Source organism: Bubalus kerabau, chromosome 6 (genome assembly GCF_029407905.1).
Source record: "Bubalus kerabau isolate K-KA32 ecotype Philippines breed swamp buffalo chromosome 6, PCC_UOA_SB_1v2, whole genome shotgun sequence".
NCBI lineage: Eukaryota > Metazoa > Chordata > Mammalia > Artiodactyla > Bovidae > Bubalus > Bubalus kerabau.
The window spans coordinates 21601516-21629164 of NC_073629.1; the positions used below are offsets into that span (position 1 = coordinate 21601516).

Consider the following 27649-nt stretch of genomic DNA (forward strand, 5'->3'; position numbering starts at 1 on the left):
TAGTGGGTCACAGAGACAGGGATGGGGAAGAGGTTCACTGCTTCTCAAGTCCTGGGCCTTGGCTAGTGGAGGCCTTGCTCCCTGGGCCCTCCGGCTCATCTGCTGGTCCAAGGCTGGGTAAACTGGAAGGCCTCCAGGAGAAGGCCTGCAATCTGCCTCTTACCTCACTCTCTACCTGATGACCACCACCCCATAGACCCTTGACTGAATTACTTCCCCAGTGGTCCCGCATTGACAGTTACCGGTGGGCAGGGTCCAGCTCAGCGCTGACCAATAGCTTAGCAGGACACTATATGTTGCTCATTGACAGCTGGTTGCTTGTGGGCAGGGCCGGAGCTTGAGGCACTGAGCAATGGCTGAACAAGACCTGTTGCCTAGTAACAGGGTGCAAAGTAATGAGGCACAGCAATGCTAGGTGTTAAGGGCTGTGCTCATCCTGCTCTGTTGCAATTCCCCCCTTTTCTTTGATAATCCTTAATCTTGAGGATAACACGTGGATATGTCAGGAGGAAACCACTGAAGTGTAGTGCTGAAGCTGATGGTCAATAGGAAATTGGGTCAATTAGATCAATAGGAAATTGATCTAAGCCTTAGGAATGACTGCCCTTCTAAAGTAAAAAGACCAGCATCTGATGTCAGGTTTGCAGTTCCAAACATACCATGCTGTTAGTCACTGCAAGATTGATTCCTAGTCCAATATTTGTCTTTTTTCTATTATAAATATTATAAATGCAGAAAATGTGAAAGAAGAAAACAAAATAATTCACCAAAGAAAGTCAGTATTAAAATGTGGAGAATTTCCCTCTTGTCATTTTTCTATGCACATTTTAGCATAATTATGTTTGTGTGTTATATGTAAAGATTTTACAGTCTGGTTTTTTTTTTTTCAGTTTAAAGTGATAGTATAGTATTTCTCCATGTTTTTTTTTTTTTTTTTTTTTTTGCAGGTTATCCACATATATTAGCAAAATCCATTTACCTAAGTTTAATCTAATTTCAGCCTGACCATGCATAAAACTCCTCATGTGTTTTTTACTCAGCACATATGTCCTACTTTCCTATTATATACTGATAATTTTTTCCTTTATTCTTAGTAACTTTAATTACACATTTAGATCAGAATCCTCAACTCTTAAACACCTTAATTTTTAGTGAAAACCAAGAGGCAAGTAATTGTGAACTGTTTGTCATACCAGCATTTTCTGATTGGAAACTTATGGACTGTAGCCCTCCAGGCAAGAATACTAGAGTGGGTTTCCATGCCCTCCTCCAGGGGATCTTCCCAACCCAGGGATTAAATCCAAGTCTTCCACACTGCAGACAGTTTCTTTACTGTCTTATTTGACCTCCAATAAATCTAGGTACATTTAGCAAGACAACAAACTTAAGCTAGTTTCAATACCAGGTATCAATTCAGTACTGAATATTTTTCCCAGATCATGATGATATGAAATTCATTTTGGCCAAGTTTCTAAATATTAGAAAGTATTTAATTTGTAAGCGCTTACTTTTGAGTCAGTTAAATAGAAATCATTTACAAATTAACTCAGAAGTATTATAACCAAAAAATGGTCCAATTCTGGAGAATGCAGCTGAATAAGCTGTATTCAGGAAACAAATTTGAGTTTCCCATAGCTGGCACATTTACACACAAAAGAAACACAAACACACACAAAAAAACAAAAATGTAATCCCTGCAGGACAAAAACAAAAGGGTGAAGTTCAACAACTTCCTCAACTTTTTCAAACCAAGATTCCTCTTATTAATAACAAACAAATTTCATGCAAATTGAAAGACAGGAGATCATGACTGCATGTGTCATGGCAATTCACCCGACAAACACAAAACCAGAAATAAAAGTAGGAATAAGTTAACTTTATTTAGTTAACTTCATGCTTTCTCTTAGAAGTATTTTTTATTTTCTTAGTGTCAGAATTCTGAAAAAAGTATTTCATCAAGCCAGCTTTCTCCAACTGCATATACAAAAAAGGGCCAGTTTTGGAATTTAAAAAGTTTCATCTTGACCAATTCTTCCCCTGCTCCAGAGTCTAAAGAATATAGTGGCCATGCAGTGTAAAAAAAATTTTTTTAACCCTAGAGGGGGACTATAAGATGGAATAGAGCTCTGATTATTATCAAATACCAGGTGTTATCAAATACCAAACAAACAAATGCAGTGCAAAATGGTCTCTAAGATTCACAGTTCCCTAGCACCAAAAAAATGAGACTTCCACCCATTGCAAAGGGAATATCCCAACCAATGTTCCACCACAGGCGAAACCCAGCTCAATAGGGAAGGGTACCTGATGTCATCACATGCTAGCTCCATTATTCAAAGACATCTCAACTAACCAGTGAAAATCCTGATTCACAAACATACAACATGCAAATAACAAATGTGGTCCCACGCACAGAAGGACAAACCAGAGTGGCCCAACCCAAAATGATACACACAAAAACACAAACAACAAAGAAGCTGCAGTCACACAGACAGATAATTAGAGAAAGTGAGTCTAAAATTCCACTTCCACTACCAGAGGTCTCCAGAGTAGCCCAGCTCTCAAAAGAGAACAGACCCAAAATGGCTGACTTCCTGCAAAAAGTCACCCAAATGGAGTGGACAGAATTCCTAGCTTATGCAAGCTTGAGTGACTTACTCCAGGTGACACCAAAGGTGGACCATAGCTCTGGATGTTTCTTTGCTTCAAACAGCCTTGTGCCTTGGGGCAGCTGGTGCCTGTAAGGGAGAGTCCCTTCCATTTCCCCAGAGCAAAATGAACTCCAGCAGCTGCTGAGTACTTGGGAAGGGGCTGCCCCTGGCCAGGGTCAACCCGCCATGGGCACAGGCGTCCTGCCCCAGTCACCCTAAATTGTTACTGAAATCTCACATCCGTGTGCCCGATGCACAGTGAGGCCCATCAGTACTAAACATGAGTCTGGGACAGAGAAGGGTTTAAAATACCAATTTGCCTTCAACTTCTCCAAGGGCTCAGTGGTAAAGAATCCACCTGCAATGCAGGAGACCAGGGTTCGATCCCTGGGTTGGGAAGGTTGCCTGGAGAAGGGCAGGGCAGCCCACTCCAGTAGTCTTGCCTGGAGAATCCCATGGACAGAGGAGCCTGGTGGGCTACATCCATGGGGTTGCAGAGTTGCACACGACTGAAGACACGCTACACACTTGTTTTACTTGAAGCTATAATGTTGAATCTGTTAGAAGTAAAAGACTTTTCAAGTTTTTAAAATCATGCTGCCTGTTCAACTAAGAAACAAGACTGAGTCATGATGAATGAAGATCAACCCCTTCTTCCCTTTACTGAGATGAGGCAGGGAGACATGAAATTAGTTGGTATTTCCCAGCATGCTTTTGGCATAGCTTAAATACTCTGTGATTGCATTTATGCTGTTGTCACAATATTTCCAGCTCCTTGTTTTTGCTTACTTGAGGATTTCACATCCTCTTTGTGGCTGGGGGTAACACTAAGTTCTGACCCAAGCATTGGAAGTTGAAGTGTTGGTTGTGACTTCTGGGCTAGAGCGTTTAATTCCTGGTTTGAGATGTTCCAGAACTCTTTTTCATTCTGGCACAGACAACTGGCCTTCTCCCTCCCTCTCAGCTGACCCTGGAGTAAATATGAACAACAACACTTTATTGGTGTAAGGTGCTGGGATTTTGGAGTTGTTTAAACCCCCAAACAACGTGTTATAGATTCGCATACAGCCTAATTCATAGATGACTAGGTTAGGTATGGGCTGTGCGTGTTTGTTGTCCCAGATGAGATAATTTGCTGTTGTTATCAGGTAGTAAAGAATTCATCTGCCAGTGCAGGAGATGCAAGAGATTTGGGTTTCATCTCTGAGTTTGGGAAGATCCCCTTGGGTAGGAAATGGCAACCCGCTCCAGTATTCTTGCCTGGAAAACTCTGTGGACAGAGGAGCCTAGTGGGTTACAGTCCATGGGGTCACAGGGTCAGACACAGCTGAGTGACTAAGCATGCACAAGGTTGTTATCAAATATTTCTTACTTACACTTTCTTTGCCTTGCTCTCAGAGGACTTTTGCCGCAGAGCCGAGCCTTTTTTTTTTTTTTTAATAATAATGCAAGGAAGCAAGATCTTCAAATAAAAATTGTTGTGAAATCTGCCCTACCTCTCTACAGTATACTGGGATTCAAAACATCTCAACATGGGCCCACAGTGGTTTTGAATACCTGACTTGGCACCTAACTCCCATAAGTATAAGACAGAGAAAGATGAAAATTACCTCTGGTTTGTATAATAGTTCTTTTGTCTCTTTGGAATCCCTGGGGTAGTGCATCATGATTTGGGATGGGTGAGAGCTACCCATCTTTCACCCGCTTTTCTTTTGTAAACTAGGAGAAGGATGAATGGGAAAGAAGACTTTTAAAAGGATGAACCAGCTTCAGCATTTACAGCAGGCATGTTCTTAGGCTGCACGAATGTAATGAAAGGGTGCGTGTGGAAATTGATGATTAGGGGATGAGTTTCTTAAACTATCATTGCCAAGGTACCTGTTAGGATATCTTTATATATCCCTGTGAGTTCGTACAGCCTTCAAGGACACCTATGCTGGTGAGTGAAGCAATCCATATGTATGATAATAGGGAGCGGTGGTGACTATAGAAAGTAAAATGCTGTACGGTGCTTGTTTTACCTGTATTGAAGAAAATCATATTGACCCATTTCTTGATTCTGCAAATAAAATTAGTAGGCTTACATTTCTTTTTAATTAATTTATTTTTGGCTGCACTGGGTCTTCGTTGCTTTGCAAGGGCTTTCTCTAATTGTGGTGAGTAGGGGCTACTCTTCCCATACAGTGCGAAAGCGTCTCATTGTGGTGGCTTTTCTTGTTGCAGGGCACAGGTTCTAGGCGCACGGGTTTCGGTTGTTGCAGCCCGTTAGCTCATTAGTTGCGGCTCCTGGGCTCTAGAGCACAAGCTCAATAATCGTGGCACTGGGGTTTAAATGCTCCGCAGCATGTAGAATCCATGACCAGGGATCAAACCCATGTCCCCTGCATTGGCAGGAGGATTCTTATCCACTGCTCCACCAGGGAAGTCCCCAGGCTTGCATTTTGTATCTAATATTAACTAGTGAAATTCTAAACCCTGACTAAAATGCAAGCCTGTGTAACTCATAAAAGTATAATCAGAAAAAAAAAATGAAAATATTCTCTTGCTTACAGCTAGAGGGAGAGACAACATTTTTGCTTCATAAGACAGCTCAAAAAATTCAATTTGAGAAGGTGTTAAACCAAAAACATTCACAGGAATATCAAGCTTATTCTCCTGTCCAAAATGGAGGTGTGGTGCAATTATTTTTAATGTTTTGTTCTCTGTTACAAGAAGTGTGTCCCTAAACATGTTATTTGAATGTCTTATGAGACTCCGGAGGCTTTACAATTGTTGTAGTGACTTACAAACTACTCAGGTTGGACTTTCTGGAAGCAGAGGCTGAGACAGTGTTTGGGGTGAAGTGAAGTGAAGTTGCTCAGTTGTGTCCAACTCTTTGCGGCCCCATGGACTGTAGCCTACCAGGCTTCCTCCTTCCAGGGGATTTTCCAGGCAATAGTACTGGAGTGGGGTGCCATTTCCTTCTCCAGGGGATCTTCCCGACCCAGGGATCGAACCTGGGTCTCCCGCATTGTACACAGATGCTTTACCATCTGCGCCACCAACAAGATGATTATTAGGGATGAACCCTTATGAAAGGGAGAATGAGGACATAGGATTGGGCAGAAGAAGAAATCAGATTGTAGTGTAGGCTTTGATGGACCCTCCAAGGAGCTCTGGAGCAAGTGCTGCTCCTAATAAGTTATTTGAAAAAGGCCAGGTGCAGTGGTGTGTATATTATGCCAACATTTGCTTACAAAGGGAGATAGAAGAAAGAATGCCTTCTTTCATTTGCCTATGAAAGCATAAAAATCTCTGAGATGACAGAAAACAACCAATAGAAATTATCTTTGGAAAGGATATTAGAAGGTGCTTTGGAGTAAGTGTTCATGTTTCTTCCCAAATTCGTATGTTGAAATCTTATTCCCAATGTGATGGATGGTATTAGGAGGTGAGGGGTGTTAGGCCGTGGTATTAGGCTGTGGGTGGTATTAGGGGTGTTAGGCTGATGGTATGAGGCCAAGGGTGAGGGGTGATTGAGTCATGATGGTGGAGTCCTCATGGGTGGTTATTTAATGCCCTTATGAAAGAGACCCCAGACAGCTCCCTCACCCCTCTGCATATGAGGACACAGAAAGAAGATAGTCATCTATAGATCAGGATTTGGGCTCTTCAGTTCAGTTCCGTCGCTTAGTCGTGTCTGACTCTTTGTGACCCCATGAACTGTAGCACGCCAGGGCTCCCTGTCCATCACCAACTCCCGGAGTCCACCCAAACCCATGTCCATCGAGTTGATGATGCCATCCAACCATCTCATCCTCTGTCATCCCCTTTTCCTCCTGCCCTCAATCTTTCCCAGCATCAGAGTCTTTTCAAATGAGTCAGCTCTTCACATCAGGTGGCCAAAGTATTGGAGTTTCAGCTTCAACATCAGTCCTTCCAATGAACACCCAGGACTGATGTCTTTTAGGATGGACTGGTTGGATCTCCTTGCAGTCCAGGGGACGCTCAAGAGTCTTCTCCATCACCACAGTTCAAAAGTATCAATTCATCGGCGCTTAGCTTTCTTTGTAGTCCAACTCTTACATCCATACATGACTACTGCGTTGGTGGTATAGTGGTTAGCATAGCTGCCTTCCATACACGACTACTGGAAAAACCATAGCCTTGACTAGACGGACCTTTCTTGGCAAAGTAATGTCTGCTTTTTAATATGCTGTGTAGGTTGGTCATAACTTTCCTTCAAAGGAGTAAGCATCTTTTAATTTCATGGTTGCAGTCACCATCTGCAGTGATTTTGGAGCCCAGAAAAATAAAGTCTGCCACTGTTTCCACTGTTTCCCCATTTATCTGCCATGAAGTGATGGGACCTGATGCCATGATCTTAGTTGTCTGAATGTCGAGCTTTAAGCCAACTTTTTCAATCTCCTCTTTCACTTTCATCAAGAGGCTTTTTAGTTCCTCTTCACTTTCTGCCATAAGGGTGGTGTCATCTGCATATCTGAGGTTATTGATATTTATCCTGGCAATCTTAATTCCGGCTTGTGTTTCCTCCAGCCCAGCGTTTCTCATGATGTACTCTGCATATAAGTTAAATAAGCAGGGTGACACTATATAGCCTTGACGTACTCCTTTTCCTATTTGGAACCAGCCTGTTGTTCCATGTCGAGCTCTAACTGTTGCTTCCTGACCTGCATACAGGTTTCTCAAGAGGCAGGTCAGGTGGTCTGGTATTTTCATCTCTTTCAGAATTTTCCACAGTTTATTGTGATCCACATAGTCAAAGGCTTTGGCATAGTCAGTAAAGCAGAAATATATGTTTTTCTGGAACTCTCTTGTTTTTTTGATGATCCAGCGGATATTGGCAATTTGATCTCTGGTTCCTTTGCCTTTTCTAAAATCAGCTTGAACATCTGGAAGTTCACAGTTCACATATTGCTGAAGCCTGGCTTGGAGAATTTTAAGCATTACTTTACTAGCGTGTGAGATGAGTGCAATTGTGTGGTAGTTTGAGCATTCTTTGGCGTTGCCTTTCTTTGGGATTGGAATGAAAACTGACCTTTTCCAGTCCTGTGGCCACTGCTGAGTTTTCCATATTTGCTGGTATATTGAGTGCAGCACTTTCACAGAGTCATCTTTCAGGATTTGAAATAGCTCAACTGGAATTCCATCACCTCCACTAGCTTTGTTTGTAGTGATGCTTTCTAAGGCCCACTTCACATTCCAGGATATCTGGCTCTAGGTGAGTGATCACACCATCGTGATTATCTGGGTCATGAAGATCTTTTTTGTACAGTTCTTCTGTGTATTCTTGCCACCTCTTCTTAATATCTTCTGCTTCTGTTAGGTCCCTACCATTTCTGTCCTTTATTGAGCCCATCTTTGCATGAAATGTTCCCTTGGTATCTCTGATTTTCTTGAAGAAATCTCTAGTCTTTCCCATTCTATTGTTTTCCTCTATTTCTTTGCATTGATCACTGAGGAAGGCTTGCTTATCTCTCCCTGCTATTCTTTGGAACTCTGCATTCAAATGGGTATATCTTTCCTTTTCTCCTTTGCTTTTCGCTTTTTGTCTTTCCATAGCTATTCGTAAGGCCTCCTCAGACAGCCATTTTGCTGTTTTACATTTCTTTTTCTTGGGGATGGTCTTGATTCCTGTCTCCTGTACAATGTCATGAACCTCCATCCACAGTTCATCATGCAGTCCGTCTATCAGATCTAGTCCCTTTAATCTATTTCTCACTTCCACTGTATAATCGTAAGGGATTTGATTTAGGTCATACTGACTGGTCTGTTGGTTTTCTCCACTTTCTTCAATTTCAGTCTGAATTTGGCAATAAGGAGTTCATGATCCACGCCACAGTCAGCTCCCGGTCTTGTTTTTGCTGACTGTATAGAGCTTCTCCATCTTTGGCTGCAAAGAATATAATCAATCTGATTTTGGTGTCAACAATCAATCTGTAAGCACCTTGATCTTGGATTTCCCAGCCTCCTGATCTATGAGAAATAAATTCTGCTGTCTACAAGCGACCCAGCCTATGGTATTCTTTTATAATAGCACAAACAGACGAAGACAAAGGGCTTGGAGTCTGAGATGGAAGAAGATTTTTGTACATTTTGGATTTGAGTATATATTCAAAAACAAAAAAAAATTATTATAAATAGATAATGTGATACTAAATATTCAATAAATAGTCTTAGCTATTCTGAAAAAAGCATTGGGTTAAAAACATGTAAGACTTTGATTTGTCCGGATGATATTAAATTCTGAAAGATTTAAGTAAAATTACTAGAATTTTTGTTTTTATAGGTGGTAAAAGACCACTTTGGTTTGTTTACCAAGATACATCTGATTATAAATCTTGAACATGTACCCATGCATTAAGTTATTATTAGTTGACAAGATGGTGGCCAAATGAATTTGTTGCACATGATCTGGAGCCTAAACTTGGTTTCCAATGCACTTTCTGAAGGGAATTGGTAAAACATACTTCCTATATCCTCCAGTAAGTAAAAGCTGATGTCAGCTTTTACAGAAGCACTTCTGGGTGTCCCTGGATGCTAATACACACAGCAGAGGAACCTTTAAGAATCAGAGGCATTTTGGAGAACTGCCTACAGGAAACATCTCAAGTGTACAGAGGGGCATGAGACTGAGGTGGTAGCACACAAACCACAGGAAACAGAATGGCTCCTTTCCAGTGATCATGCATGCTCCAGAGGCCAGAGTCAGCAACCATCTCTTGACTTTTTTCAGCTGTGCCTCTCCCTGCTAACTGAAAACTGGTGTGAAGATTCAAGTTGATCAGTGTGTTTGTCTTTGTGTCTGAAACAAATTGGATTTAGTGATTCAAAATATGAGACCATGAGGTCAAGTTTCCCTGTGGGTGCCTGTTGATTTGTCTCTAGAGCAGACCGAGAGAATCTTTCACTTTCCTTCCCATGGTTGCCTGGTCCCCTCATACATAGGCTTTAACCAAAGGTGGAGGATGATGAACAAAGAAGGGATCTAGGTCCTGTGGGCCTCTCTCTCCAGTAGGAGCCAGTGATTTCTGTATGTTTCCACAGTGGATGGAATAAAAATAAAGAGGAGTGAGCCCTTAGAGAGATTGGGCAAGTGCTAGGGAGACGGCAGTCAACCCCTGTAGAGAAACTGTAGGGCTGTACACCCACCTGGAGAAAGGGGGAGGCGGCATCAGACCTCAACCAGACCCAGCACCAAGGCCTGCGGACCAGGCAGGTGTGCCTCCATCTGTGGATGCCAAGAGCCTGTTTCCAGCTATACACTAGAAATGAGGGTACATGGAGGTACAGATTGTTCAATCAAGAAACTAACTGAGTCAGATCCATTTGTTAAGTATACTAAAGTATATATGAGAAAATACTGTGGCAACGATACAAGCATGTAAAACTCCAGATAGGAAGCACAAAAGAAAAGCATGGGGAAGAAGGAAGTACTTGCGGATATGTTAACGATGATCGGCTTCATTACAATTTCCGCCAGGTCTTTGTCCATGTCTGCCCCCAACTTTCCGTCCCCAGGGAGCCCTATTCCTGAAATTCCATCCACCTCGTGAGGGTAGAATGTAATTGTCTCCTCTGAGTGTGACTGTCACTTCCTGCTTCAATTCCCAATTCCTCAGGCTAGAGTCTTCTACAGACAGTCTCTCCAGAGAGGGTCTTTGGGCCTCTTTCCTATGGAACTAATTCCCTGCAATTCTAATTTCTGTTTCCACAGTCCATAAGACCAAATATGGGTAACCAATAAGGCTCCTATGATGATCTATGACCATTTCTTTTAATACAACTGTTGGAGTTATATTTATGTTGAGATGACAGTTACTGTACTTTTTTTCTTAAGATGAAGGGGAGAAGGACGTTCTCATTGTCCACAGACTAAGGAAGCACAGGGGGCTATGGTGCTCTTCCATCTGCTTCAAGTCGCAAGTCTCTGATCACAGAGAGGTTATGAGAAAACCTCAAAGGAAAGGGCAAAAGTGATACACCCATTTTTAATCATGAGTTTCTTTTTGTATCTCTTTGAGGTGTATGCAATACAGAAAAGTCATCAAGGCACCACCCAGACACCAAGAAGTATAAACTCTCTCATTCTCAGTCACCCAGATTCATTTGTGGGTTATAGTTCTTCTTTTTTTTGTTTATACTGTTTCCTCTTGTCTCCCTCATATTCTTCCCCTTTCTCTTTCTCTATCTTAATCTCTTACATATACACACACTTACTTTTTCACCCTGTCTCTGTAAATAAATTCTTGCTCATAAATAATTTGATAACAATAATTTATTATTTTAATAGGATAATCAGGTTAGACTTGACTTCCAAGTTTAAAAAAACTTTTTCTTTAGAGTAAGTCTTAAAATCATCCTTGTTACCAACTTTTCCAGTTTATTTCCATTGAAGTCAACCTCATTTATTTGCTTTATTGAAGAGTTAGGTGCCATGGGAGTCGCAGTTCTCGTGTCTGTCAACATTTGGGTGTTTGTGCCCCGTGCTTACACAGAGAAGAGGGGAAGGGGCCTCTGGACCTCTGGGCACCCATGGCATGACAGCCACAGTCCACCCCCTCAGGGCTTCTCCTGGTGTGTCCTTTCTTGCAGTTGTTCTTGTTTCTGACATTTCCACTTTCTTTTAATTGTCTATGTTTTTGAAGGTAGGAGGTACCTCCTTCCCATGACCAGAGTCCAGAGAGTCCAAATAGATTTCTAAATTCCACATTTTCTTTCTTTGTAGTTCCTTATGTATTATAATACATAAAACACTGTCCACCAAAAACATTATCCCCATTGCCAGATAGAAAAGAAAATGAAACCAGACAGGAGTTGTTGACTGGAGGCCTGTAAAAGAAAATGACAGAGGATACATGCTATTTAGAAACCAGAGGGATCTGGCTGAGTTATGTTTGGAAGAGAAGGTTGGCTGAGACTTGCTATGTCTGTGCCTGAGGGAGACGCTGGGGCTTTGGGGGGCAGGAAGGAGCTGGTGGTAGCTCGAGCTGGGCTCTATGGTTATGGACAGGGGGCATGCTCCTCTTAAGAGCCTAACTGCCAGGGCCTTGCCAGTGCACTTACTTCCTAGTTTTAGCAACAACTGCTATCTGTGCCATTTAAAGATTAGAATTTAGTTTGAAGATAAACATTTTTCCCCAAAGAGTCTTTGTTCTGGAGCTCATATTCCCTCTACCTCAGCCATACGTAGACACTTGGGCAGGCAGGTATTCATGTGCAATCCACAAAGCCCCCGTCTCACCAATCTACCATGTGAGCTCTCTGAAGTAAAAAAACTGTACCCCAGTGTCTTTATATCCCCAGACCTATAAAATAGGAAGAATTCAATGTATTTTTTTATCAGATTATTGGTGAAAGAGGGAGGGAAGAAAGGAGGAAGAGAGACAGAAGAGGGAGAGAGAGGAGGCAGGAGAAAATACAGAGAAAGGAAAAGAAGGGAGGAAATAAATGGAGGAAGGAAAGAGAAGAAAGAGAAAGGAAAGGAAATTTAAGGAAGTTTATGAGGAGAACAGTGAAGTTTTGAATCAAGAGTGCAAATACCTGTTCATGGTTTTTTTCCTGGGTGGGCTGTGAAAAAAGTGTCATGAGATCTCAGTCCCAGAGGAGGGAAGGGTATGTCTCCTTGTGTATCAGTCAGTTCCCCTCGTTCCTACTCACCAAGCACCGGAAGCTCCAGCTCAGGGCTGCGCTTGATAAGATTCCCATCTCCTGTGGCAGCTTCACACCAGTATAGCCTACGGTCTTCTTTTTTAGTAATGAATGTCTGGTATTCAGAGGATGTGGTCCTGCTCATTAGGGTCTTGTTTCCCACATAGAAGGAGAAGTAAAGCTGCAGACCAGGCTTCTCTGAGGGCAACTTTGTTTCACAGCTCAGGTTGACTAGATTCCCCTCTTGGTGAGGGGATGAGAAGGATGTTCTCAGCACTGGGGCTGGAAATAGCTCTGAAGAAAAAGTTGATAGGGAGAGGGTGGCCTGCATCAGTGTCAAGGTTCTTTTATTTGTTTTTTTAACAGAAGATATACTCCTACCCATTTTGGGAAACCTGCCCCTAGAGAATATATCTATAAGACAGAGTTTCTCCACTTCTAGCAGAAAGGTATTCTTAGGATTTCCTCATAGACATACTTACAGTTACTAGCTTGACTATATTCTTCTGGGGAGAATACCTCTACGTAGTTCATGCTTCACTAAATAGCCATGTCATTTATTATATGACCCTCTGGTAATGTTTAACCGGGAGTGGACACTGACACTCTGTCAGGAAGCATTTAACAGGAGGCTTCCTGTGTGCTGTTTTGGATCTGTCAGGAATTCTCTGCTCCTTATTAATTCCTGAATATTCAGGAATTAAGAGGAGAGGCAAGCCTGTCCCAGGACTGAGGAATCCAGGCATTTCCTTCGTTAGTTTTTCTATACAGTAATAAGTACCCTCTTCCTTTTTATGAGCCATATGGTAAAAGTGGTTATTTACAAATCTCTTTCATGTGGATGACCTCATGTTTTCTTGATAACTTGTAAGTTTTGATTTTATCTCTGCTGAAAATAGCTATCTTGTAAGACAGTATAAATACCTACATAATGTTGAATAAAACGCCTTTCCTCCATCAGAGCTCTGGTCCCTGTGTCTTTCTTTCTCTTTCTTTCTCTCTCTCTCTCTCAGGCTATTTCTTTGGAGCACAGAGGCCCTCGGAGTTCACTTTCCTGCCCAGGCTTCTAAGACCCTCTCAAGAAGGTGCTCTGCGCCTTCACCCCATTGAGAGGGTGCCTGAGGCCTCCGTGAACAGAGCAAGCCCTGTGCCAGGAGCTTTATTGGCTTTCTGTGTAAACCAACGCATATCAGCCTCTTTCTCTCCTTTACTTTCTTATTGTTGACTCCGGACCACCAGGTTCCAGTCCACTAAGGACCTCAACAACACCCCACCCCTCAGCCAGTTCAGTGACTCAATACTTGTGTTTCTGACTCAAAAGATAATCTGGAGGGGAATTCCCTGGAGATCCAGTGGTTAGGACTCAGTGCTTCCACTGCAGTCGGGGCAGGGTTTGATCCCGGTCAGGGAAGTAAGATCCCTCAAGTTGTGTGGTGCAGTCAAAAAGACAGAAAGAAATAATCTGGGACAATAATTTTTTTTCCATAGGAATGAACTATTTTTCAGACAGAAGTTGCTAGTGGTTATGACTACTAAGATAAAGGCCATGAAAGAGTTATATCAAGAGCCACATGCAAACTAGGACAGAGGGAACTACTTAATTAGCAGATGTTCAGAGGGAAGTGGAACCAGAGAGGCCGCGTGGTCCCTGGGAGATAGATGGAAAGTATAACCACATCCTAATGTCTTCCTCACTATGGAATTTTTATGAAGTTTCATTGAGTTATTTTCTAATAATCTTCCTACCTACCTTGAGTGCATCTCTGTTCCTTGCAACTAAAATACAATGGGTGAAGTAGATTCCCACTATGGCATGGCCTTGACGTTAGTTCCTGGAATTAGTGATGGGGCACTGTGGTATACTGGAAAGAGCAATGGACAGGGACTCAGAAGACCTCAGTTCTGCTCCCAGCCCAGCCACTGGTCATTGTGTGGCCTTCTTAAAGGCAGTTTACCTCTCTGAAGTTCAGTTTCTTCACTTGCTAATTGAAGTGATAATTTATGATGGTTCTTCTGGTTCTTATAACTAATAGCTCTATGACTATTTAGATATAGTACCTTTTATAGTGATAGATACTCCTGCTGATGTGTAGCGACGCCTTCTCTCACCCGAGCAGTGATAGATGCCATTGTGACTCAAGTTGGTTTGCAGAATGGTGAATTCAGAATCCTGATTAGAAAACCTAAAGGGCTTGCCATCTTTGTAGAAAAGCATTTTGTACACCAGCATATTCTTCCATGCATGACACCTCAAGGCCAGAGGGTCCCCTTCTGTGAAGACTCTGCTGGTGACCTGGAGTAGTAGCCAGTCTGGAAAATATGGGCACAAAATGTGTGTATATGGTGGCAGAGGTACAAGAAAGCCAAAGCTGGACCCTGTGGGTTTATCTTTTTTCACTTTGTAACGTTCCACCTTTAGAACTCTGTTGAATTTAAGGTCTGTCTCCTGTTCCTCAAATATCTTTAGCTTTGCTAGGAAGAAAAGTAATCTTTACCAGCAGGCCCTTCTTACTTTTTCTTTCCAGGTTGGGACAAAAACAACTTACTCTATGTGGTAGGCAGCATTTTAAAATGCCCCCAGTGAGTCACATTCTTGCATGTGGCTGGAACCTATGACTTACTTCCAGTCAACAGAATATGGCAAAGTTTCTGAAATGCCACTCCTATGATGATGTTACATTATATGAAGTTGTCTTAGCTGACTGGGCTGCAGGAGACTCCTGCCAGCCTTGAAGAAGTGAGCTGACATGTTGTGAGAGGGCCTGTGTGAGGGCCACAAAGAAGGGGGTCTTCAGGAAATGAGACTGGCCTCCAGCTGACAGCCAGTAAAATGGCGGGGACCTCATCCTACAACTGCAAAAAACTGAGTCCTGCCATGATCATGGGAGGTTGGAAGAGCTGCCGGGAGGAACATAGCCCAGTCAACACCCTGACTGCAGCCTCAGCAGAGTACCAACCAAGCTGTGCCAAGACTCCTGACCCATGGAAAGATAATAAATGTATGTTGTTTTAGGCTGCTAAAGTTGTGGTAATTTGTTACACAGCAATAAAAAACTAATACATTCTAACTCCTGACTAATTTGTTAATGGTATCACACATACTAAGACAAACACACAGAATGGCAAGCGTATGTAAGTGTGTGTATGTCTATATATATATATGCTTCTAAATTGATAGGAATGCTCACATATGTGCAAATCAGTGACATAGCTGTTAAAAACAAACTCCAAATCAAATGAGCTCTCCCTTTTGATGTTCATCTCCATACATACCCCAAAAGGCCTACTTTATTTTATCTCCCTTGGGGCAGTTGGCTTAGCTAAATGAGGATGAGGTTCTTACAGGACGAAAGAGGAGAAGAGATAATAGTGCTTTTCCTCCCTCCAGAATTTATCTAAGAATGGACAGCATGTATTCCATGCTATATGGTGTATGGTTTTTACAGTCTAGGATGCTGCCATAGTGTTTCTAAATAGAATGAACATTCTTTATTCCCATATTTTCATTCCCAGCCAAAAGGTGCTCAAAGACTGCACTGCCCAAACACACAGACACCTTTGCTTTCTGCCTCCACACACACAGTGGGAAATTTTAACATGCTTCCATCAGAAACTGTCAAAACTACTAATAAAGATATAAATATTTGAATGATACAATTAATAGACTTGATTTCAGGATTTATAGAATGATGTACCTTAAAAAAAGAAAATTCACATCCTGTACAAAGACACATGCAACAGTGATTAAAAAATGAGCACATAGTAGGCCACAAAGCAATTTTCAACACACATCAAGGAATTGATACCAGATTTAACACGAATTTTGATCAAAATGCTACCTAATATATCCAGAATATACAAAGAATCACATGAATCAGACACAACTTAGCAACTAAAACAACAGTAAAAGACATGTATAAAAATGTTGGACTGAGCAACTGAGCACATACCCAGTATTAGAAGTCAGTGTTGAGGGTAGTGACAAGAAATCGGCAAGAGGGAATTTCTGTGATTCTAGAAATGTTCTGGCTATGATCAATAGGGTCACAAAGAGTTGGACATGACTGAAGCGACTTAGCTTGTAAGCACACATGATATACTTCAATAAAATTTTACATTAAAATATAATGTATATAATATATGTAAAGTCACTCAGTCGTGTCTGACTCTTTGTGACCCCATGGACTCTACAGTCCATGGAATTCTCCAGGCCAGAATACTGGAGTGGGTAGCCTTTCCCTTCAACAGGGGATCTTCCCAACCCAGGGATGGAACCCAGGTCTCCTGCATTGCGGGCGGATTCTTTACCAACTGAGCTATCAGGGAAGCCCAAAATATAATGTAAAAGATATGTAGTATACTGTAACAAATAATGTAAAAGATATTTTTCTCAATAAGTCATCAGTGGAGAAGGAAACGGCAACCCACTCCAGTATTCATGCCTGGAAAATCCCATGGACCGAGGAGCCTGGTGGGCTACAGTCCATGGGGTCACAAAGAGTTGGACACGACTGAGCGACTTCTGTGTGTGTGTTCTGTGTGTGTTTGAAGTTCAAGAGTCTGTGCAGAAGCAAAGAAAATGGCCCCTTCCCAGCCCTAGCTCATCTTTTGTTATTTGAACTATGAAATGTTTCTGCTTCTGCTTGAATTATACAAAATCTCATGTTTAAACAGTTCTGTCAGCTTCCCTTACCTCTCTCGCATAGGAACTGAGTCTCGGAGTCTTAAGAGACATGTAAGGAACACCTAGCATTTGCTCTGACATTCTCAACATTTCCTTGGCTAAAGCACATTTCCTCCAAAAGCACCCTGGTCTACATAAATCTAATTCTGCCTCCAGTATGAGTTAACTTTTGATTAATAATTACAAAGAAGTTTTAACATTGCTTTTGAATAACTGAATCACCCAACTGAATGATTTGTCCTGAATAATGAAACATTTTGCCCTAAAAAATACTAGTCTCCATTTCTTGATAAGTAGGAACCTCTTACAGATTTAAGTGGGTGGAGATTGTTTTCTCTGCTTCCATTCACCAAAGTTTTTAATTCTCAAAGTCTCACAGTAATTTCATGTCCAGAATATTATATTACCAATATATGTGAAATGTGCCCCAGACTATGTATATAAAGATGTTTACTGCAGGCACTGATTGTAAAAGCAAAAAATGGAAACAATAGAGGTTTACCAATATAATGGTTAATTATAAAAGTTGGAAGTAGATTTCTATTGATATAAACAGACAGCCAAAGTATTTTAAGTGATAAAAGTAAGGTGTAAGATAGTATATGGAGTATTCTATCAACCACTTTTAAAAACAAATGTATATATACTTACATTTTCATTTTTGTGGAAGGTAACTGCAAGACTTGGGAGTTCATATATATTAACAGTTTCGTTTTTGTGGAAGATAACTGCAGGACTTGGGGTTTGGGTGGGAAGGAAATGTGATTGTTCATTTCCCTGAATTACTATTTACTATGTGTGCAGGCATAACTTTTTCAACAGAACAAGATAACTTTGAAAAATAAAGTCTTAGTAGAGTATCTAGATTAAAACTTAGACCCTAAGGACTGCAAGGAGATCCAGCCAGTCCATTCTGAAGGAGATCAGCCCTGGGATTTCTTTGGAAGGAATGATGCTAAAGCTGAAACTCCAGTACTTTGGCCACCTCATGCAAAGAGTTGACTCATTGGAAAAGACTCTGATGCTGGGAGGGATTGGGGGCAGGAGGAGAAGTGGTCGACGGAGGATGAGATGGCTGGGTGGCATCACTGACTCGATGGACGTGAGTCTGGGTGAACTCTGGGAGTTGGTGATGGACAGGGAGGCCTGGCGTGCTGTGATTCATGGGGTTGCAAAGAGTCGGACATGACTGAGTGACTGAACTGAACTGAACTGAAGAGCTGCCCTAGATGAGGTGTTGGGGCACAGTTTAAGAAACCTAATGTTATGTTTTGAGTATCTTGACTTTTACCTGGTAGACACATAGAGCTGAGACGCATACTCAGATAAATCGGTACACACACACACACACACACACACACACACACACACACACGGCATCCAGGAAGGAGAAAACACCAATGAAGACCTTGTGATTTCTAGCCCTCCTGTTCCGTGCATACTTACCACTGTGGATTTCTAGCTGTACTGGGTCACTTAGGATTGAGAGGCCTGTCTGGCACTTGTATTCACCACTGTCATCGAATGTAGCACTGTTAATACTGTATCTGGGGGCCAGGGTCTTGAGGGCTGTGCCGTTGAGAAACCATTGCGTAGTAGTGTCCCCAGGCCGGTGGGGCCCCTCACACAATAAGGTTACATTTTCTTCTTGGAATACACTGACCCATGGAGGCTTCAAAGTGATCACTGCCTTTGTGGGGTCTGCTTGGGGATTAAAAGAAAAGAAGATCAAGTGGAATAAAAAGGAAGTCTGAGCAACTGGCAAGATATGGCTAGCACAATGAAAAAAAAATCCAGTATCAATACTCAGATTGAAAAATAGGCAAGTAGAAAACTACAAAAGCTAACCATTAAGAGTATCCAGATCCTGCAGCAGAGTTCTATTCATGTTATTAAAGCTGCATCTGGCTATTGGAGATTTGGGGTTCCTGAGAAATAATTGACTAATTTAGGTCTCGTTGGTAAGCATGAATCATGGTTTTAAACTAGAGCAAACTGGAACTGATTCTCCTATCTTCTGTACTGTTCTGTCTCTGAAGGTTAACCTCAGACTTTAATTAACATCTGTGTTGGAAATCTAGATTCAAACTCTACACTTTGAAACCTTCAGTACCTGTTTGGTTCTCTCTGAGGAGAAGAAAAAATAAATAGTTTTCGTCTAAAGGGGAATGGTGTGGGGGGTATTGGAAAACACAGCAGAACTACATCTATGCTTTTGCAATTTTGGTCCTTTCTTATTATTATATACACATTTTTTAGGCATTTAATCAAGAGATCAGGGTGCATTTGGAAAATTTTACAGAGAAACCTTAAAAACCAGGATTTGGTCACAATCATACTCTGAATATAGGGAATTTTACATCATTTATAAATCTTTCTCCTTTCTGTCCTCTCCCTCTACTCTCTTCTTTAGAATAAGGGGACCCATTCTGTGACAGGAAAAGAAGTTGAGTTACTCACCCACTTGCTCAGCAACTGGAGCTGTAAGAGACAAAGAACAGAGACAGCAGTTGGTCAGTGGGAGATGACAAGGAAGGGAGAATTGAGGAAACAGAATTAACATGGACTCTGAGGGACCAATTTAGGTCTCTTGAGTTTCTCTTTACCCACTTTTCCAAAATCGGGTACTGGTGATAATGAACAGCCTACAGATGGTTATTGGTGGGGCTTTATTTTGACACCCTGCTTCCAGGCTTATTGTTACCTCAGAGTTTCCCTCCCCAGTTTTTTGATACAATAGACACGAGTAAACCATGGAAGCATAGAAACAGTTGTCTCCATACTCGTGAGTTCTAGCCTAGGATACCAAAGGAAGACAAAAAGTCCTGAGTCCCCACAGCCAGAGCCTTCTAGTTACCCCTTTCTAAACCCAACTTACCCCCAAGGATCAGAGCTATCATGAGCCACATCTCCAATCTGACAGGAACCGTGAAATCTGTAACACACAAGACATTAAAGAGTTTCTGTTTGGGGTTCTGGAGTCAAGATTAGAAAAGAGGAAGGAAACCGTTTTTCATCATGCTCCTTTTCTGGGAAATGCATCCCTAATTCTTGAGGCATGATCTCATTTTCATACTTCTAGGCTCATCTCCCCCAGTTTGACACTCTGGATTTTGGGTTTATGGAATTTATAGAATCCAAGGGAAGGGCTAAAGTTTTGACATTCTCTTCTGATTATATTCTCTCTCCACCAATTCTGTTTCTTGGGGCCAGACTACGGCAAATCTCCATTTTAAAAAAATTGGTTCAAAGACTGGCTAATGCCTTCAAAACCTGATCATTTGAATCCAGATTATCTATATCAGTGTTGATGAGGCATGTGAAGAGTTACTCATCTGTGCAAACCAGCCTCTGTACCTCTGGAAAAACATGCAGGATTTAATATCCTATTTTGGTTTTTTAAAAAGCCATCCCCTAAAAGACAATATGAATTTGGGAATATTTATCTTGGCTGAATCCAAGGAAGTTCAATATTTAATGTGAGTACTATAGAGAAGAAAAACAACTCATATATATGGGTGGAAATATCCCTCAGAGGGAGTTTCAGAGTCCAGATGGGAAGCCCTTATGCCACCAAAGTGAGCTGGTTCCTGAGTCAGAGTTGCAAAGATACAAAGAAATTTTTAGGTATTCTGTTATGAGAGAAAGTAAACTAAACAGAAACAAGGATGAATTCAACGAGTACAAAGAGAGACTCGGGTAGCAATCTTACTGACAGACAATTTAAAATGATGACAAATAATGTTGTAGATTAAATTACTGGCTCCAATTTCTTATCACTCCTCGAATCTACCCCATCTCTACAGCTTCATGACTGGGGGTATTTCTCTGACCCTTGGATTTGGCTCATCCATGTGATTTTCAGTGACCAATGAAACGTGGATGGAAACAGATGTGTTCATTCTGAACCTAGGCCTTAGGAAGCTTCATGTATTGTCTCTCATCCTCTTATACTTCTGTGATTGTCATGATAAGAATGTATTCTGGCTAACTAGCTCTGTTGTGAGGCGGAGCTATCCTAACCCTGAAGTAGAGCTGCTCCATCTGCCCTGCAAACTTCTAGTGAGAAATAAATGCTTACTGTTTTATGCCACTGAGATTTTGAAATTATTATGGCTCTATAGCTGACTTATAGAATGAAAAGCAAGAAAGAAAGGTCTAAGAATAACTCAAGATGTTCTGGGAGAGATGGGAGAAGCCTCAGCTCACTCCAGTTTACTCTCGAAGTCTGTATTCCAAACTATTATACTATTTTGTCTCCAAAGTTTTCCGTTGTGTAGCTGTACCATACTTTATTTCACTAACGTCTCTTCATGAAGGTTATTTCTAATGTTTTACTGTTATGACCAGCACTGCAATGAATAATCTTATCTTTAAATAGTCAACTTGTTATTCCCATGGGTGCAGTCCTAGAACCAGCATTGCTCTGCCAGACAAAATGTACATTCCAGCCACCAACCCCAACTTTGGAAAGATTGTTAGGTTGTCTGTTATCATCATCATTTCATGTAACTGTAGAGTGCTTATTATAAGCCAGGAAAACATGCTCGATATGTATTTTCTCATTTAATCCTCACTGTAAACTATGAGTAGACACACTGTTCTCTCCATTTTATAAACAAAACTAGCCAGAGAGGAATTTGGTAACTTGACCAAGGTTGTAAAAAGTAGAGGCAGGATTCAAAACCAGGCAGTTTGGTTTCCTTTACATTCTCACCAGTAGATTATAACAGTACCTTCTTCATCCCTTACAATTCCTGCTTTCTAGCAAAACAGCTGCTGCTTTGAAAATGAGTGAATGTGTTTCACTGACCAGGAAAATATGGGGGAAGAAGTATTGTTACAGAAGAGGAATGAAAGAGATCCATAACCTGGAAGGATGAAATACTTTTTTTCTAGTAAGCATCTATAATTTCCAAAATTTGAGGATGTAAGTTTGAATTCATGTAAAAAAGAGCAATCATTTTAACTAAGGAAGAGAGTAGTCTCTAATATTTAATGATCAATGTATGTCATGATGCTCACAAGAGGCATTAGGAGAATTTACATCTATAAAAAATTCTTAGAAGCAGTTTAAGTAAGAGAATGACAAATGCTAACTCAGGGAGGATTGAGGTGGTTCTTAGTTACAACCATATTCTTCCCCTTTATACTCAATCCACTAGATCTCACTTGTAGATCCAAGCCTTAGTTCAACCATAGAGACATCACTGCCCCAAACACGGCCCAGCCTTCAGTTCTGTCTCTACAGTTTCAAGAACTATGAACTATGAAACCAAATGAAATAGATAAGATTAGAGGTCTAGGAGTGCAAGGACTTCCTGGGATCACATCATTATTCTCCCTGTTTTGGTTAGGAATATGTTATCCTAGCTCAAATAGATGGCAGTTCGTTCAGTTCAGAAAACTCACGTGGGGAAAGACCATTTCCAACATCAGATTTGTGGCACTCTCCTTCTTCCCTAAGGTAAGTGAGTTTAAGGGTGCTTTTTCTTTCATACATACTAAAAGAAAAAAATTATTTCCCCTACTTACGACACTTCTGATACCAGATGTATGAATTCCGGCCCCCCACCACCGCAATAAGCAGTTCTGATACTAACTACTCAAAGTGTAGACCCCACATGGCCAGGGCTCAGTCCCACAAGACTGCCCCCCACTTCACCTGTGCTTCTGACTGACCAGCTATGAAATAGGAGTTCCCACAACCTCCTCTTCACATTTGTAAAAATTATTGATGATATCAAGTTGGAAAGAATGAAAGAAAAAGGATACTTTTACACTGTGTCAATGGAAGTAAATTGGAAAAGTTTGAAATATATAAAGCAATGTATAAGCAAATTTGAACTTTTTTCATTAGGTTAATCTATTATGTTGAGCCATATGAAACTGCCAATATTGAAAGATTTTGACTTAAAAGTGGACTTAATGACAAATCAAAAGAAACCATCAATATTGAAACACAAAAAACGAAAAAAGACTGAAATGTTTTCAAATTTTCAGGAGCACCTGGGTCAGAAAAGAATTAAACCAGACCAAAATTTATTTTTCATCTTGGTAGCTCCATCTACTGGTTAGATAAGGTAAGAACTTCCCTCCTACGTAGGACATGAGGGGTAGGTGGCATAATTTCAACTTCTCTATCAATTTTGCTACCTCCTAAGAGAACACTCTTCCTTTCCTGGTTCCCAATCCATGTATTTCACTGTCATTTAAGGAAGTATTTTATTGTGTTTGATGTCTTCAAAGACTACTTTTCACCTAAAAATTGAGAATGTGTTCCTAAGCCATACTTTCTAGATATTTTGAAGGAGGAAATGAGATAACCATCCAAATAGGAAACAATGGTAATAACCATTTCCAGATGCAATGTTAAATAATGCATGACTTACTGAACAGGCTTTATGATAGGTAGAAATGCCAGAGATCAGGTTTCTTGGGTCCTAAGATAGCCTTTTAGAAACTAACCCTTGAAATGTTAGAGATATTGGAGTTATCATAGAGACTGTAAAGCAATGATGTCTATATTGTTTATGAAACAAGTGAAAAATCTGAAAATACTAACTCAAAAAACTACATGCATTCCCATGTTCACTGCAGCATTATTTATAATAGCTAGGATGTGGAAACTATAACTGTCCATCAACAAATTAATGGATAAAGAAAATTCAGCATACACACATACACAGAGGAATATTATTCAGCCATAAAAAGATATGAAATCTTGCCATTTGCAACAACATGGATGGACCTTGTGGACATTATGCTAAGTGAAATAAGTCTGATGGAGAAAGACAAATACCATGTGATCTCACTTCTATGTATTGGACTGGCCAAAAAGTTTGTTTGGGTTTTTACATAAAATCTTAAAAGAAAAAGAGGGGGGCTTATAGTTACAGAGAACAGATTGGTGGTCACCAGAGGTGGGTAGTGAGTGGTGAACAGAATGGGTGAAGGAGGTCAAAAGGCACAGACTTCCAATTATAAAACACGCCATCGGGATATAACGTACAGTATGGCAACCATGAGGCTTCCCTCATATCTCAGTTGGTAAAGAATCCACCTGCAGTGCAGGAGACCCCAGTTCAATTCCTGGGTTGGGAAGATCCACTGTGGAAGGTATAGGCTACCCACTCCAGTATTCTTGGGCTGCCCTTGCGGCCCAGCTGGTAAAGAATCCACCTGCAATGCAGTAGATCTGGGTTCTGGAAGATCCCCTGGGGAAGGGAAAGGCTACCCACTCCAGTATTCTGGGTTGGAGAATTCTGGCCTGGCTCACAAAGAGTTGGACACGACTGAGCAGCTTTCACTCATGGCAATTATAGTTAATTGTACTGTATTGCATATTTGAAAGTTTCTAAGAGAGTAAATCTTAAAAGTTCTCATCACAAGAAAAAAATTATGTGATTAATGTTAACTAGACATTGCAGTGATCATAATGCAACATATGCAAATATTGAGTCATTATGTTGGACACCTGAAACTAATATAATGTTGTATGTCTATTATACCTCAATAAAAATTTGTCTTCATTGAAAATTTGGAAGAATTTTGCTCATTTAGGGAGTTTTCTTGGTAGTGGTGATGATTTAGTTGCTAAGTCGTGTCCGACTCTTGCAACCCTATGGACTGTAGCTCCCTAGGCTCCTCTGTCCATGGATTTTCCCAGGCAAAAATACTGGAGTGGGTTGCCATTTCTTTCCCCAGGGGATCTTCCAGACCCAGAGATTGAACCTGTGTCTCCTGCATAATAGGCAGATTCTTTACTGCTGAGCCACCAGGAAAGCTGCTGTTCAGTGGCTCAGTCATGTCCGAATCTTTGAGACCCCATGGACTGCAGCACGCCAGGCTTCCCTGTCCTTCACCATCTCCCAGAGCTTGCTCAAACTCATGTCCATTGAGTTGGTGATACCATCCAACCATCTTTGTCCTCTGTTGTCCCCTTCTCCTCCTGCCTTCAATCTTTCCCAGTATCAGGAATTTTTCTAATGAGTCGCTCTTTACTTTGCCAAAGTATTGGGGCTTCAGCTTCAGAATCAGTCCTTCTTAGCTAGTTCTTAGCTGCAACTAAACATTCAGAATCCTAAGACTTTCATAGGCCACACATGGCATCAGTCTACTCAGAAAGATAAAAGATAAGAACTACAGCTTCCTTGCAAGCCAACCTCAGGCATCATTCTTCTATGGGAATAGTCCTTGCAGCAGTCAGCACTGTCACCCAAGATATATTATCCTGGTTCTCTGCCCCTCACTTTCTAGTCCGGGACAGCTGGAGTGAGGTGTAAGGCAACAAGATACAGTGGAACCATGCTGGCTTTTAAACTCCATGTCCCAGGAACCAATATCTGTTGCAAAACTTCACAGAGTAAGCAGATAGGGTAGGGAGGTGCCTGGAAAAAGAAAACCAGGCATAGCTTTCCTGACATAAGAGAAGCCATTTTTGGCCTAAGCCATTTTGTGATCTAAGCCTGGCCACAGAGTCAGGGGAGACTGTAGGGGGAAAAAAAAAACCAACCCAGGATGACACTGTCTCTGGCATGCAGATGAATGGATGGATGGTGGTGCCAAACTCATTGCCTGCTCTTGCCCAGCTTTCAGCTGCTCTTTTGTCTCTGCTGCCCATAGTGAATCAAATGGTCATTTATGTGGCTTCTCTGATGCCAACTGCTTTATCACTGGGCCATCAGCAGAAGGTATTTGGACCAGAATAGTCTTAAAGAATATGCCTGCAATGCAAGAGATGCAAGTTCGATCCCTGGGTTGGGAAGATCCCCTAAAGAAGGAATGGCAACCCACTCCAGTATTTTTGCCTGGAAAATTCCATGGACAGAGGAGCCTGAAGGGCTACAGTCCAAAGGGTTGCAAAGAGTTAGACATGCCTGAGCACAGGACACAGCAACACAACACAGTCTTCCGCCACTCCTCTGAACTTCCAACATTATCCCTTCTTCCTTCTTAATTGTGTCTTTTCTGAACACCAAGACTGATGATGCCCATTTTCCCATCCTGTGTTTCTTGTACATGTATCAAAGAAGCAGAGGTCTTTCTCTCTCTTGCACTTTCAGCCTTCTGAGCTGGCAGATTTAGACAGATTAGAGATAAGGAGGACACCTTCTCTGTTTTGGCAGATGAACTGTCCACATTATCACTTGATGTAGACTCATCTGTGAGGAGTGGCCATGTGGTAAATCAGGGAGTTTTGCCATTAATTGAGTGGTTGTCAATGAAAGCTGACTGGGTTTTGACTGGCTTTAGCACTTTTTAGAGCTTCTCCCACACTTCAGTTTCTCTCTCATTCTAAACAGCTTTTGTTCTGTATTTGTTGTACCCACCTAATAATTAGCCAGAAGTTCTGAATACGCCTTTGTTATCTGTAGTTGTCTGACAGACTGTTAGAAAAGGTAAATAATTAGCATTCAAAATGAACAACTGACTTCTCAGATACTAGATTCCAAAAATTAATGTACAATTGTAAGCATTTGAGATGCTGTGGTGACCTGTATGAAAGTCCCTCAGTCGTGTCTGACTCTTTGTGACCCCATGGACTGTAGCCCGCCAGGCTCCTCTGTCCACGGAATTTTCCAGGCCAGAATACTGAAGTGGGTACCTGTTCCCTTCTCCAGGGCATCTTCCCAGCCCAGGAACTGAACACAGGTCTCCCTCATTGCAGAAAGATTCTTTACCAACTGAGCCATGACCTGTGCAGTGACCTGTTGAGAGAAATGTCTTTATTGACCAGCCTCCTCATCTTTCTGGTCCAAAGTAATATATAGGATGTTCAAGAAAAGTTTATGCAATGGCAACCTAAAGGATAGGATGAGACTTCCTCTATATTCCTGAAATCTCTTAGGGGTACATTTACATGCATCATGACAAGAGAAAATCAGAATATTATAGGCATGACAAGGGAGAGAAGTCTTCTGATCTTCTTCCAAAGCTAGCTTCCAAAGAGAGAATACACAGTAAAAGTATTCTTCATATTCTAGGCCACTCATTTGGTAGTAGGTGATGTCATGGTGTCAGAGGTGATACACAGGAATGTGGCAAGGATTTTAGCTCTAAATGTTACATGTCCCAGAAATACACCAGAACTCATTTCCTGCCTTGGAAGATGCACCCCATAGGAACAGTTGTGTAACTCCACCAGACACTTATCTTTCCATGATGACAGACCTATCCCAGTCCCAAGGCACAGTGTTCAGTCATTTCTTTCCCCAAACACTGCCCATTTATTCTTTCCCTCCCTTTCCTTAGCTGACTGTGTTGCCCCTACCTGTTGGATCTTTGCATATATGAGAATTGCCTTTGCAATAAAGACATAATAGAGGTAGTAAATGAAGCCACTGTGGTGGAAAAAAAGACGAAAAATTGTTTTGGCCGGCAATCAAACCTGGGTCACTTGTGTGGGAGATAAGATTCTTCCTACTGAAGCACCAGTCTTCTTAAAGTGTTCTTCTATAGGTCATAACACATCCAATACTTCATAAAACTCATTCTCCCACAACCCCAGCAGGCCCTGGGACTTCATCTACCAGGATTCTTCAAAGAATTGGAGCCACCTGTCCACCCCTGGAATCAATGATCACACAGAGTCCAGCATATTAAGCAGCCTACTGTTTCTGGAGCTTGGTCTGGGATGGAAGCTCCCCCAAAGGATAAAAAT

General features: G+C 41.4%; 1 protein-coding gene across 1 annotated transcript; it reads right to left on the reverse strand.

Annotated features, from left to right (window-relative positions):
• Positions 1 to 10987: 10987 nt before the first annotated feature.
• LOC129656058 (high affinity immunoglobulin gamma Fc receptor I-like) lies at positions 10988 to 19918 on the reverse strand. The gene is given in 8 exon segments (XM_055586852.1): positions 10988 to 11269; positions 11272 to 11307; positions 11310 to 11483; positions 12312 to 12596; positions 14361 to 14612; positions 18433 to 18687; positions 19447 to 19467; positions 19865 to 19918. Coding segments are annotated over 8 exon segments (1110 nt in total). The 5' UTR covers positions 19896 to 19918; the 3' UTR covers positions 10988 to 11213.
• Between the last annotated feature and the right edge of the window lie 7731 nt (positions 19919 to 27649).